This window comes from Cygnus olor, chromosome 1 (assembly GCF_009769625.2).
Source record: "Cygnus olor isolate bCygOlo1 chromosome 1, bCygOlo1.pri.v2, whole genome shotgun sequence".
Classification (NCBI taxonomy): Eukaryota; Metazoa; Chordata; class Aves; order Anseriformes; family Anatidae; genus Cygnus; species Cygnus olor.
In genome coordinates this window covers 187,554,598-187,567,075 of record NC_049169.1, presented here as the reverse complement: position 1 = coordinate 187,567,075, position 12,478 = coordinate 187,554,598, and the positions used below count along the sequence as shown (strand labels likewise).

The window sequence follows — 12,478 nt, the reverse complement described above, 5'->3', positions numbered from 1 at the left end:
GCTTTTTAGCATAGTGTGCTTGCCAGAAGAACTTCCTTTATATACAGGTGTCTGCTCCAATGTACATAGAAAATAGGCCACTAATTGCCTTCTTACCCCGTCCTGCTCCGTTAACTAGAACCTGACTACTCAATAAATTAGACGACCATATTAACGTCGCTGCTGCACAAATGAGTTGAGCACTAAAGCAGTTGATTTCATTTAAGGCTCACAAGAGGATCATTTAGTTTAAGAGGCTGATTTTGGCATCTCCTCCCTGCAGCACTCATTTATTCAATTGAAGATTTCCTAACCACAACCAGGGGAAGTGATCTCTTCATGGGACACCGGACAGTGATGAGAGACCCGGATTCTTTCACTGGGGTTATTTCTTGGGGCAGGTGCCTTCCCACCCTTGGTCTGCTTTGGGTTTTGGAGCCTGAGCTCCTCTGAGAGGTTACCTCCTAGCCTGAGCTGATGCTGGGACAATGTGGCCCTGGTGGCAGTGGAGCTCCTGAAAATTTCTTTATTAAAGCACGATGTTTCCCCTCCCTCAGTTGCTATGCTGAAATTGCTCTTGCCAAGGTTTCTGCAACACCATGTGGGTTTTATGGACTGTGAAAAACTGCTGCAGATGCAGCACCCGAGAGCAGCCTTAAATCAAAAGATCTAATGATCACGCCTGGCTAGAAACTCTGTGGGCAGGGGATGCTCTGTCGGAGCCTGCCAAGGGGCATTTTGAAGTCTAAAACCCAGCAGAGCCTCTCACCTGGCTGGAGCACTAATCCCCTCCTCAGCAGGGCAGACACCACCTGTGTCAGGAGCCAGCCAGGACACACACGGGCTTTTAAAAAGCAGCCAGCCTGGAATTTCTTCTCTTTATTTCTCCAGCTCGCCCATGTTGGCCCAGGCTTGTGGCTGGACTCCTAACCCATGCGGTACCATCCATGAGAGATTCTTCCCTCTCACCTCTCCCCGAACGGATGAGACCAAGTTGTCTGTTAAATGACACCCACCGTGTTCGGGCTGCCCCCTTCTTTAAAGCCTTCTGTCATTCCTAGAGCTTGGGCCAAGCACTGAGTTAATGATTACTGGGTGGAGTTTCACCGATCATTTTGAGGAGACAGCCTTTTTTCAGCCTTCTGGACACCTGAGGCAGGACATTTAATCAATGTCTTTGTCCTTGTCAGCTGGTGCATTAAATCAGATGGTGCTTAGGTACATAAAATCATTTCAGGCTCTGGCAATGTGCTTTCCAGTGCTCAGGGAAGGACCAATAAAACCTACATGCATCTTTAAGAGAATGAGAATCTAGCAGAGCTTTCAGTTAAATGTGCAAATTTGTGTCCATATGTGTGTACAGTTCATAGCTCCATAAAGACATTGATTTTTTTTTTGATTATTTTTTTTCTGGTCTGTTACATTACTGTAGTTTTAAATCTCAGCTTTTCAAACTTGGCTGGACACACCTTTCAGGTGTGAAATAAATATACACAAATATGGAATATAATTATCGTACAAATGCAAGGAAATACATACATAAATAAGGAACTGGAAAATACTAGATGGAAATACAATTAAAAATATTATGATGGAGAAAGTGAAAGAGAAAGCAAAAGAGAAATCAAGTGAAAGGGAAAGTGGAAAAAGGAGAGGAGGAGAGGAGAGGAGAAGAGGAGAGGAGAGGAGAGGAGAGGAGAGGAGAGGAGAGGAGAGGAGAGGAGAGGAGAGGAGAGGAGAGGAGAGGAGAGGAGAGGAGGAGCTTTGCAGATAAATGGAAATATTTGAGGCTATGTGAATCTTTAGAAAGGTTAAATTGCACTTGAATCTATATTATAAATAAATAAGCAAGTGAATAAATCTTACACTGTGCCATAAACATTAATTTTATTTTTTTTTTTACAAATGCACAAAGAAAGCAGTAATCATTTCAGCTGAGCAAATGAACAAGCCATATTATTTAATTAGTTCTGCTTACTATTGTGTTTGTCAATTATCTTTGAGAAAATGCCAGTTTCTTTTCCTTCATTTCTTAAAACTTGAGAGGCACTAAGACATCTTCAGAGGGCAGGTGTTTGTTAATAATAACAATTATTATAATTATATATTTTATATGCATGTACATACATATTAAATTCAACCCGTGTTAACAATTGATTGGACACATAAGGCATATGTACATTTCTCTTATATATAAGGCACTTATACATTTCACCTTGTAGTTATTAGACAGTCAAGAAGATGCCAGCAAGGAATTTAGCTGAACAGCTTCACTTGATGCCCCTGTCTCCATTCTCTGTGAGATGGATTTTTGCTTCCTCCTGTTCTTTTTCCTCTTCTCTCATTTTCAGCATGCTATAGGCAAAGCCCAGTTAAACTAACACTGTGTTTGTCCTACGTCCCCTCCTGAGCCCAGGACTTCCTCACAGTACATTTTATTACTCTGTGCTAAGGGGATAGGTTTCCTCAAGGGCTGATGTGATATCAGTTTATTGAGGGGAGAGCCAAGTTTCATGCCCTGATATTTAACTCTTTGCATTGATTTCAGTGGAAGGTAAGCATGTAAATCCCTTCTGAAATCCACGTTGGATTAAGTGGGATTAAGCTAAAAAGCATCCACTAATACTGAGTGCCTAATTGAGGTGGTCAGAAGCGCTACTGGACCCACCACCCCAGAAAAAGCAGACCTGGCACCCCAAAAAGCAAGGTATTTGCAGCTGCAAACACCTTCTGTGGAGTCTGACCCCTGAGATCCACCTTGGTGACGTTATTCCCCTGTGGCGTGCCTGTTTGGGACACACAGCAGCATATCCCAGGCCCTGCAGCTGGGCAGAGGGCTGCCAGGGCACCCCTTCCTCCTCTCTTCTCCCTGCGGGAGAACCCTTTCTTCTGGAGGGTGAGAGCCTTACGTGTCCTCTGAGCAAGACACTTTCCTTCCCCATGCTGCCAAGGTCTGGAGGAAGGGTTGTGAGGAACATCTCCCTGCTTATCTCTCCCTGGGATCCATGCTGCCTCTGCAACGTAGCGAGCCCTCGCTGAGGCCTGAGGCCTGGGGCTGGGGCCTGCTGCCTGCGGATAGAAGTTGTGGAGGTTTTAGCTGCTAAGTTTTAAGATGTATTGGTGGAGTCTGCATGACGAGTTCAGAGTTTGGCCAAAAGTGGTCAGTTTTGCACAGAGAGATCGGTCTGGAGTGGCATTGCTGTAGCAGGACTCGTGTCCTGCTTAAATCCAGCAAGTCGGTGCAGCATGGAAGAAAACTGGCCAGGAAAACCCTGTGTAGGATTTCTGTCTCCACATGTCAGTTGGACTCTTCCAGTCCTCTTCTTCAACCTGGGATCACCCATACTTGCATTGCTCCTGTTTTTAGAGACTTGCAGGGATGGTGACTCCCCACCCTCCCCATATTGTTCATTTCAACTATTTCCTAGCTTCCTTTCTGCCCCCATCCGACGCATTTTAATGAAAATCCCCCTGAACATTTGGTGAGGGGCGGAGACACAGAATGGAAAATTTCAGCCCAAGTGGCTGAAGGCAAAGCTGTAATGGACAAACAAGAGGGGAGGGATGGTGAGAACTGCCAGGTGAGCCAACAGCAGCCCAAGCACCACCTGCACGGCGAGGCTGGGCTGGGCTTTGCCACCCCGCTCTGCGACACAGCACCCACCCCAAAGAGCCCAGATACAGGGGAAAATGCAAGCAGAAAAGTCCTCTAAGGAGGGATTCTCTCTGGGTTGGAGTTCTGCTTTGAATATCTTCACCTGTACTTGAATATATATATGTATTCCTCCTATCTGGTACAATAACCATGAAGTGGCAAACAAAGTTATGCAGGGCAGGCAACGTGAAATTGCTTTATTTTCAGTGGAAAGGTTCACAGTATTTTAAAGCAATTCCTCATCGCTTCTTATAAGGTGATAAAGTTGTACTGCACTGGTGATGGTCATTAGTCCTACCAGAAAATGCAATTACGAATAGCAGGAAAAAAAAAAAAAAAAAAAAAGAGAGAGAGAGAGATGTAAAAGAGAAAGTCTAAAAAGACAGGATTCATCTAAGATCCCCTCCTGCTCTCTCTCAGTCTTTCCCAAGGCAATTTTCCTATGTATTTCCTGGACAAGATCTTCTTCAAACTGGCTATATCTACTATATCTATGACCCATACCTACTGTATGAAGAAGCCAATGTGTGCTGAGAAGAGCAAGAAGCAAGCCGAAGTATCATGAAGTATCAGTGTTTGAGTACAGAATCTCTCAGAGACCAAAAAATGCTCCTTGAAAAGAACAAAAATAAAGAAAGAAAAAAAAAGCTGATGAACCAGTGTTACTTTAAGGCAGCTGGAATAGTTCATGCTCTGTTTTTTATCATTAGCGCTCAGAGGGAAAGACAGCTTTGTTTTCACATGGTTATTGATTATTAACCAGCTTTGTGAAAGGTTACCTTTCTGCTAGATACAGCAGTGTGGGGGTTTTAAAAATCAATCCCTGGGAAAGCTCTGTTTCCCAGTCAACTTTTCCTTCTCCCACTGTTGGCCCGTATCATGGGAACAGTTTCCCCGTCTTATTTTGAATATGTTCCAGCCACCTTCAAGGTTTCTCCTCTGTTAAAAAGTGAATTGGGAAAAAGTGGTTGAGTGCTAAGAAGCCATCAAATACTGTGCAAATAGAGAAAATTAAACCAGGTTGCTTCAAGGAAGTGCAGCTGAGCTGCACTCCTTGCTGGTTTATACTCTGGTTAGCCACAGTGGGAAAGGGAACTGAGTAGGGGTTCACAAATTATTTGTACGGAAAGGCAAACAAAATGCTCCTGCTCCCTGTCCTAGGGGAAAAAAAGATGTTGTATCCAGGTGGTTTTACATTTCACTGATCTCAGCAGCCCGCAGTAACATCCGTCAGACACGACTGGGGAAGAAGTAGAGAAGACATTAAATTAAGCTTCTAAATTAAAACATTTCAGGTAAGATCTTTGAACACACCATTGAATTTCAGGAGTGTGCAATGCTGTATCTAATGGAATATATATTGCAGCATAGATTTTAAAGCCTCATAGATATGACATCAGGCATGTGGCTTGGCTTTCCGAACCACTGGGTGCTCAGCCACACTCTTATTATGTTGTGAAAAGTTTTAGACATCATATATGATGGGAAACCAGTTAGCCACGCAGGCAACCTCTTCTCTGTTAGGCAAACACCCAGCTAGAGGATAAGATCAAATCTCAACAAGTCTTTTAAAGACACACAAATCTAGTATGGTAATCCAAGTATTGCAGTGTGGTTATTGCAGGATCTCACTGTAGGATGGCAACAGCTGAGTACCTGAAACACTCATTACTGATACTGGATTATTTGAATTCCTGTTCTTGTGTTGAGGATGATTACTACGTGCCTGTACTACTCAGTGGTGCTGCCGTCTTCCTTCGACTAATGCTACATACTCATGGATTCATTTTAGTTTAATCTCTTGAAATAACGAGCTTGCGATAAGGGTCGACCTTCTAGGTAGATCCCCACAGCAACTTTACTGGGAGCATGGAGTACTCCAAAAAAGCTACCTCTGAGGAGTGAAGTGCCATTAGAAGAAACAACCTGGACCTACCAGGGCTGTTCTCAGCATGAACTTCAACCATGTTATTCATTGTGGAACCATGCTCGTGGATCACAACACAGAGCTGAAAGGGTGAGCATCCTATCTCCTTGGAAGAGGCTGGATGAGCTGAATGTGGCAGCCACAGACATCCTCAAGATCTTTGGGAGCTCCTGTGGCCTGTAAAATCTTCCCAAAATGGGTAAAACCCAGGACCTCCAGCAGACTGGAGCACATCCAGACAGGCATTAAGATAGATCCAACCCCTTGTAATTTGTTCTAGTGTGAGATGTCTCCCTTACTTTTGCTTTTGCTTTTGCTTTTTCAATGGTTAGACACTGAACACTATTGTGCATTTATCAGTTGGAATAAATATATCATGTGTATCATCTGTCTTTTCTTTGCATGGGTCCCTAGAGACTGAGGATGGCCACTTCTCTCTACAACTACCTGAAAGGAAGGTGTGGGGAGCTGGGGGTCGGCCTCTTCTCACAGATAACTAGTGATAGGACTAGAGGGAATGGCCTCAAGTTGCGCCAGGAGAGTTTTAGGTTGGAAATGAGGAGACATTTCTTCTCAGAAAGAACAGTCAGGCATTGGGATGGGTTGCCCAGGGAGGTGGTGGCGTCACCGTCCCTGGGGTGTTCAAGGAGAGGTTGGACGTGGTGCTTAGGGACATGGTTTAGTGGGTGACGTTGGTGGTAGGGGATGGTTGGACCAGATGATCTTGGAGGCTTTGTCCAACTTTAATTATTCTCTGATTCTCCTCAGGCGTGGAGAGTAAGGGCAGGGCAACCTCCCATCTGGGATTTGCAGGAGTTCCCTGAGCTCACCATTCAAAGTACTCAAGTGCCACTGGCCTCACAGTGGCCATATATTAGTTACAGTGTCAGCACTGCACCTTTTGAGTTCTTGCACCATGCCTACCCATCTTGAGGCCCTTCCAGTGGGAGAATTAAAGCCCACACAGCTGAGAAAATCCCTGGAGCAGAATATGCTGGGAACTTGGGAAAATAGCTGGGTGCTGTATTACATGTATGCTCCCTGCTGGGATTGCCCTAAGCGTTGTGTGGGAGCACTGTTCAGGGAGGGCATGGGGTACCTGAGCTGGTTTTGGGGTGAGCAGGGCTGGTTCCATCAGTCCTGCCTGCACCCTCCATCACCATTTCCCCACCAGGTGGGCTCTGGGGAGTGCTTCTCCTGGGGAACCTCAGCTTTAGAGGGGCTCTCTGGTGACAGTGACAGTGTGCCAAGAGGTGGAGGCAGGCACCGGTGATCCCTGGGCTCAGCCCTGGGCTCTGGACAGGTTCAGGTCACCACTCGGTGGCTGCTGAACTCTGTCACCCCCAGCCCCAGCACGGGTCCCCCACACCGGGAGGGCCAGCAGGGCCCTTTTCCTGCACTGCAGCTCGCCGCCTTGTTGTTAGCACGGCAAAGCGTGCCCTTATCGCCTGCTCACGCAGGCAGAATGAAAGAGAATTAGCTCTAAATTATACGAAATTCATTTGCTTTGGAGGGGGAAATGTTTGCTCTATTTAGAAATGTTCGTTATAGAGAGGACCGCATTAAGACACCGGGTAATGGTCCTCCCTGGCGATGAATCAATTTGCTCTGGTTTTTATGGCCGCCTGTTTGTTTGTCCGCACCGGTTCCCCGTGGAAAAACCGAGGCTGTAAATGCTCCGGGGAACAGCGCAGAGCTGGGCTCCCCATGGGGCTGGGGCCGTGCCCCCACAGGCAGGGGCTGGATGAACCCCACTGGCAGTACAGAGCCCTGGGGGCTCCAAACCCGCAGCTCCCAGCCCAGGGGAAGGGATGGAGGTGTAGGCATGGAAGAAGTCTCCGATGGGATCGGAGGACACCTGTGGCTTCCAGCAGCCCTAGGGGAGCATATAGGGCTGTGAGACCCGGGCAGGGCCCGTACCCCAGCCCGGCATGCCAGGGGATGGAGAGGGAGGGCTCCCAGCGGGGCAGCCGAGGAGCAGCGATGCCTATCAGTAATTCCCGCTAATAAAATACTTTTTCACTATCCGCACTATAATTGGTTTACAGCCTTTTTGTTTATTTATCCATAAGAGCTGCTGTTAAATGGCTTGGGAAAGCAATTGCTTAATGGCTCAATATTGAATCAAAGGCTCACTGTGCTTTCCGAGAGATGGGGGGCCCGAATGGATTCATAGCGGAAACTCATTTTCCGTGTAATGGACTGGGAAGCTTTTATGATCCCTCGGAAGCCGACGACTGAGCCAGGTACCGAGGCGCCTCCTTCCTTGCTTGCCCGGGGAAGCGTGGTCCCAACCGGGCCGAGCCGAGCCGAGCCGAGCCGGGCCCTACACGGGGCGCCCGCTGCGCGCCCCGACGGCTGTGGCCGGAGCCCGGAGCCAAGTGCCCGGAGCTGCGGTAAAGGGCGGCGAGAGGAGGAGGAGAGGAGGAGGGAGGAGGAGGAGAGGAGAGGAGGAGGAGAAGAGGAGGAGGAAGGAGGAGAGAGAGAGGAGGAGGAGGACCGAGCAAAGGAGGAAGCGTGCCTGCCCCTGAGCCGGCGAGAACGGCCGGCGGGCCGAGCGCAGGGAGGCAGGGAACTGATCTTTGTCCCTTTGGGTAGTTCTCCGCCTCCTCATAGCCTCGTCACCAAGTCAACCGGCAGCGGCTCGGAGCAGATTATCTCCGAGGGTCAACACTTTGCAGCCCAAGCCGCGGGGAAGGCTCCCAAATTTACCCCTTCGGCAAACAATCCGCCGCCTATCGCTCGCCCTGGCGATAGCGTTGTGGTCCCCGACGGCCGCATCCCCCCCCGGGCAAGGGGTCGGTGGGCAAAAAGCCGCTCCTGGCCTCCTGGGGACCCCCATATACGTGGGGTCCCCCCGAAAGAGACCCCAAGCACCCTGCCTGCCCTCGGCACCCGTTCCCACCGCCGCATCCGTGCCCGAGCTGCCCCCGCAGCCCAAATCCGCCCCGACGCCAAAGCCCCCATCCTTCCTCCCCCCGAAAATAAAATAAAAATAAAAAGGTTTTGGTCTGCTGGGGGGCTCAGGGATGAGCAAGCGGGGCGGGGAAAGGACAGCGTGAATTTTGGGGCCGCCCCTCCCGGAGCGCCCCGCACGTCGAGGCGCTCCCCGACCCCTTCGCCGCCCCCTGCCCCGACGGGGGGGGGGGGGGTGCTCCTCGCACGGGGCTACGGAGAGAGCGGAGGGGGTCCGGGGGACAGGGTCGAGGGTGGGGGGAAGGTCTATGGGGCCGGGGCCACCCCGGGTGGCCTCTTATGGGTCCCGCCCCGCCCAGGAGGGCTGCGGGAGGGCTCACGTGGGGGAACGGCGCCTATGGGGAGCCGGGCAGGGCGGCGGGGCCCGACGGGGCGGCGAGCTGTCAAAGAGGCATCCCGGGGCCGGCAGCGGGAGCAGCCCGATGTGTCCCTAGCTGCGAGACCCCCCTCTCAACCCCGGCCATGAACGCCGAGGAGCAGTATTACGCCTCGGCGCAGCTCTACAAGGAGCCGTGCGCCTTCCAGAGGGGCCAGGCGCAGGATTACAACGCCAGCCCCCCCGCCTGCCTCTACATGGGCAGGCAGCAGCAGACGCCGTACCCCGGCCCTTTAGGGGCGCTGGAGCAGGGCAGCCCGCCGGATATTTCCCCCTACGAGGTGCCTCCCATCACAGAAGATGCCGGGGTCTCCCACCTGCACCATCACCACCACCACCACACCACCACCATCTTCCTCCCCCCCACCAGGACGCGCTGCCTTTCGCCGACGGGGCGGACGCGGGGGCGATGGAGGAGCCCCGGGTGCAGGTGCCCTTCGCCTGGATGAAGTCCACCAAGTCGCACGCCTGGAAGGGACAGTGGGCAGGTAAGCCCAGCCGCCAACCCCCCCCCCCCCCCTTCTCTTCCCCCCTCGGCGGGCAGAAAACCTCCCCAAAATCAGCCGTGACCCCTCCTTGCTTCCCCCCCCCCCCCCGGGGTCTCCTCCGCCGTCGGTTGGAAAGCCGGGGGTGGAAGCCGGCAGCGCGCAGCCCACGGGGGCCAAAACCCCACAAGCATCATTTGGGGGGGGTGCCCGAGCCCCACGCAAAATTTCACGAATTATTTGCCCCCGATAAACTCGTGGTGGCCGAGGTGGGGAAAGCCACCCGGGCTTCCCAATGTTCCCAGGGCTTCCCGGTGTCCCCAGGGCTCCTCGGTGTCCCCAAGGCTCCCTGCTGTCCCCTGGGTTCGTCCCAGCGCCCTATATCCCACCCCCCCCACCCGCCGCCTGCCCGCGGGTTTTTACCCGTAATTGCGCCTTTACAACCTAAAACCGAGGGCAGGGGAAACAATGCACAAACGAGGCAGAGGTGCCAGCGAGGGGAAGAAACTCTATCTAGGCAGAAAGTTCCGCTGCGGAACAATATTTCTGTCTCTCCCTGCACAATGTTATCGTGTCCTGCGCCTTTGTCACGCCTATAGGGCAAATATTATATTAATGGCTTTGTTCAAATAGACAGTTGAAAAAGGGACCGGGGTATTGAAATCACCGTGAAACAGTCTGGGAAGTGCCCGGGACACAGCGAGGGGGAGGGGACAGGCTGCGGTGCCCGGTGGCTGAGAGGAGAGCTTGTAGGGCTGAATGAATCGAGGGGGGGGGGGGGGGGGGAGGGTGTCGGGGAATAAAGAAAGAAAGAAAATGATGAAGCCGAACTTTCAAAATATCCCTGATTTTTTCCCTCTCCTCTCTACAAAAAAAAAAAAAAAAAAAATCTCAGCCAAACGAAACTTGCCCCACGGAAGTCGCAAACTGCCCTGTTCCCTCCTTGGGGGGGACAAGGGGGGGACACAGGCAGGGCTGTGCCGCAGCAGGGCATGGGATGAGAACACCCGCACCCTATAAACCCTATAAACCTTCAGTTTTCATAGACACGCGTGGGATTTACACGGCCGTGGGTCTGAGGGGGGTTGAACTGATTTTACCATGGGGGTTGGGGGTGGTGAGGGGGGGAGGAAAGGCCCAAAAGCTCCCGGGGGGGGCTTTGGCCGAGCCCAGCCCGGTGCCTGCCGCCGTGCCCGACCCGCGGGGCCGCCAGCCCCGTCCCGGCAGCTGGCAGCACAGCCACGGTGCCGAGTCTGAAGGGCCACACACAGACCCTCTTACATACGTGAAAACGTCTATTTTTATAGTTTTTCATATTATTTATACAGCAGTATTTTCCTATAATGGCCCATGGGAATATAAAGCCGAGCGGGGTAAAGCCGAGTGGGAAAAGCCCCGGGCTGCTTGAACCCGGCTGTTCACATCTCCTCTGAGCCCCGGAGACTGCACCAGGAGTGTCCCCAGCAGGCCTCCAAGCTCTGGTGACAGTGGCGGTGGCATTTCCACGCGGACCCCCCGGCCCCTCTTGCTGCCCACGCCGCCCTCGCCACCCCGGCCCAGCGGCATGGCGATGTCGCGGGCATGGCGGTGTCGCCGTTGTCGCAGTTTCCGGGAACGAGAAATCAAAGGGCTCGGCCGACCTGGCCACAGGGACGGGTGGCAGCCCCGGTCCCCGGGGTTGTGGTCCCCGCACCGAGCCGCGGCTCCCCGACGGCCGGCGAGGGCCGGGACTGCCCCTTGGGGGAAATCCCGGGGCACCCACAGCAACCCTGACCCCCCGTCCCGTGCCCTTTCCTTCTTTTTCTTATTTTTCCTTTTTGTTTTTCATAATTCTTCCATTTTTTTCATTATTTTTCTTTTTTTTTTTCCCATTATTTTGCCTTATTTCTCCATTATTTTTCCTTTTTTTTTTTTTTTTTTTTTTTTTTTTTTTTTTTTTTTTAATTTACGATTTATTTTGGTCGCTTGTGCTCGGCGCGCAAAAAACCCATTTACTTATTATTATTTTTTTAATATAGTTTTGCTTCTATTTTAAATCACACCCGACATATTGTGGGTTGGCGCGCAACAACCCCATTTTGTTGCTTTATTTTTATCTTTTTTTTTTTTTTTTTTCTTTTAAATCGTACCTAACATAAATCATACCGGAGCTCTCTTCGGCGGGCGATGATTTTTTTATACTTTTTAAAATTGATTTTTTATTTTATTTTTATATGCATATTTTGGGGGGGCTCCTTCGCCTCTCCCCGGCCCCGAGGGACGCCGTTTCCCTGCAAATTTCCCCCAAATTTTTCCCATAAAACCACAGCCTCCGTGCGCGCCGCGGCCAACGCAGCCCCCGGGGGTGCTCCCGCAGCCGTGGCGGTGTCCCCCCCCGGGGCGGCCGGGGCTGACTGTCCCCATCTCTCCAGGGGATCCTACGTGGTGGAGCCGGAGGAGAACAAGCGGACGAGGACGGCGTACACCCGGGCGCAGCTGCTGGAGCTGGAGAAGGAGTTTCTCTTCAACAAGTACATCTCCAGGCCGCGGCGGGTGGAGCTCGCCGTCATGTTGAACTTGACGGAGAGGCACATCAAGATCTGGTTCCAGAACCGGCGGATGAAGTGGAAGAAGGAAGAGGATAAAAAGCGAGGGGCGGCCAACACCAACGACCCCGAGCAAGACTGTGTGGTGTCCTCCGGCGAGCTGCAGGGCAAAGAGGAGCTGCAGCCGTGCCCCCCCGGGAACATGCCCTCGGGGGCCTCCAGGGACCTGCTGGCCCCCAGCCTGCCCCCCCGAAGGCAGCAGGACTCTCGGTGAGCCGGGGAAGCGGCTGGCACCGGGGGACAGAGCCGAGGGGGCTGGCGGCCGGCCCCCCGGCCGCCACCGTGCCGCCACCCGCCTTCCCCCGGGAAACAGGGTGCCTGCCCCCCCGAAATTGCCGTCCTGAGAAAATCGAGAAAACGAAAGGCGTGCGGCTGCAGCGAGGAGAGGCTCGGTGCGCTCTGCAGGGCCGCGATGGAGGCGCGCCGCGTCCCCCCCCGTCGGGGGGAGGCTTCCCCCGGGGAAGGCGGATCTGGGACCGACGGCGACCCCGGGAG

General features: G+C 52.3%; 1 protein-coding gene across 1 annotated transcript; it reads left to right on the top strand.

The window, feature by feature from the left end:
* Nucleotides 1-8,885: 8,885 nt before the first annotated feature.
* Nucleotides 8,886-12,197, top strand: PDX1 (pancreatic and duodenal homeobox 1). The gene is given in 3 exon segments (XM_040570041.1): nucleotides 8,886-9,260; nucleotides 9,263-9,405; nucleotides 11,810-12,197. Coding segments are annotated over 3 exon segments (792 nt in total). The 5' UTR covers nucleotides 8,886-8,999.
* Nucleotides 12,198-12,478: the final 281 nt, after the last annotated feature.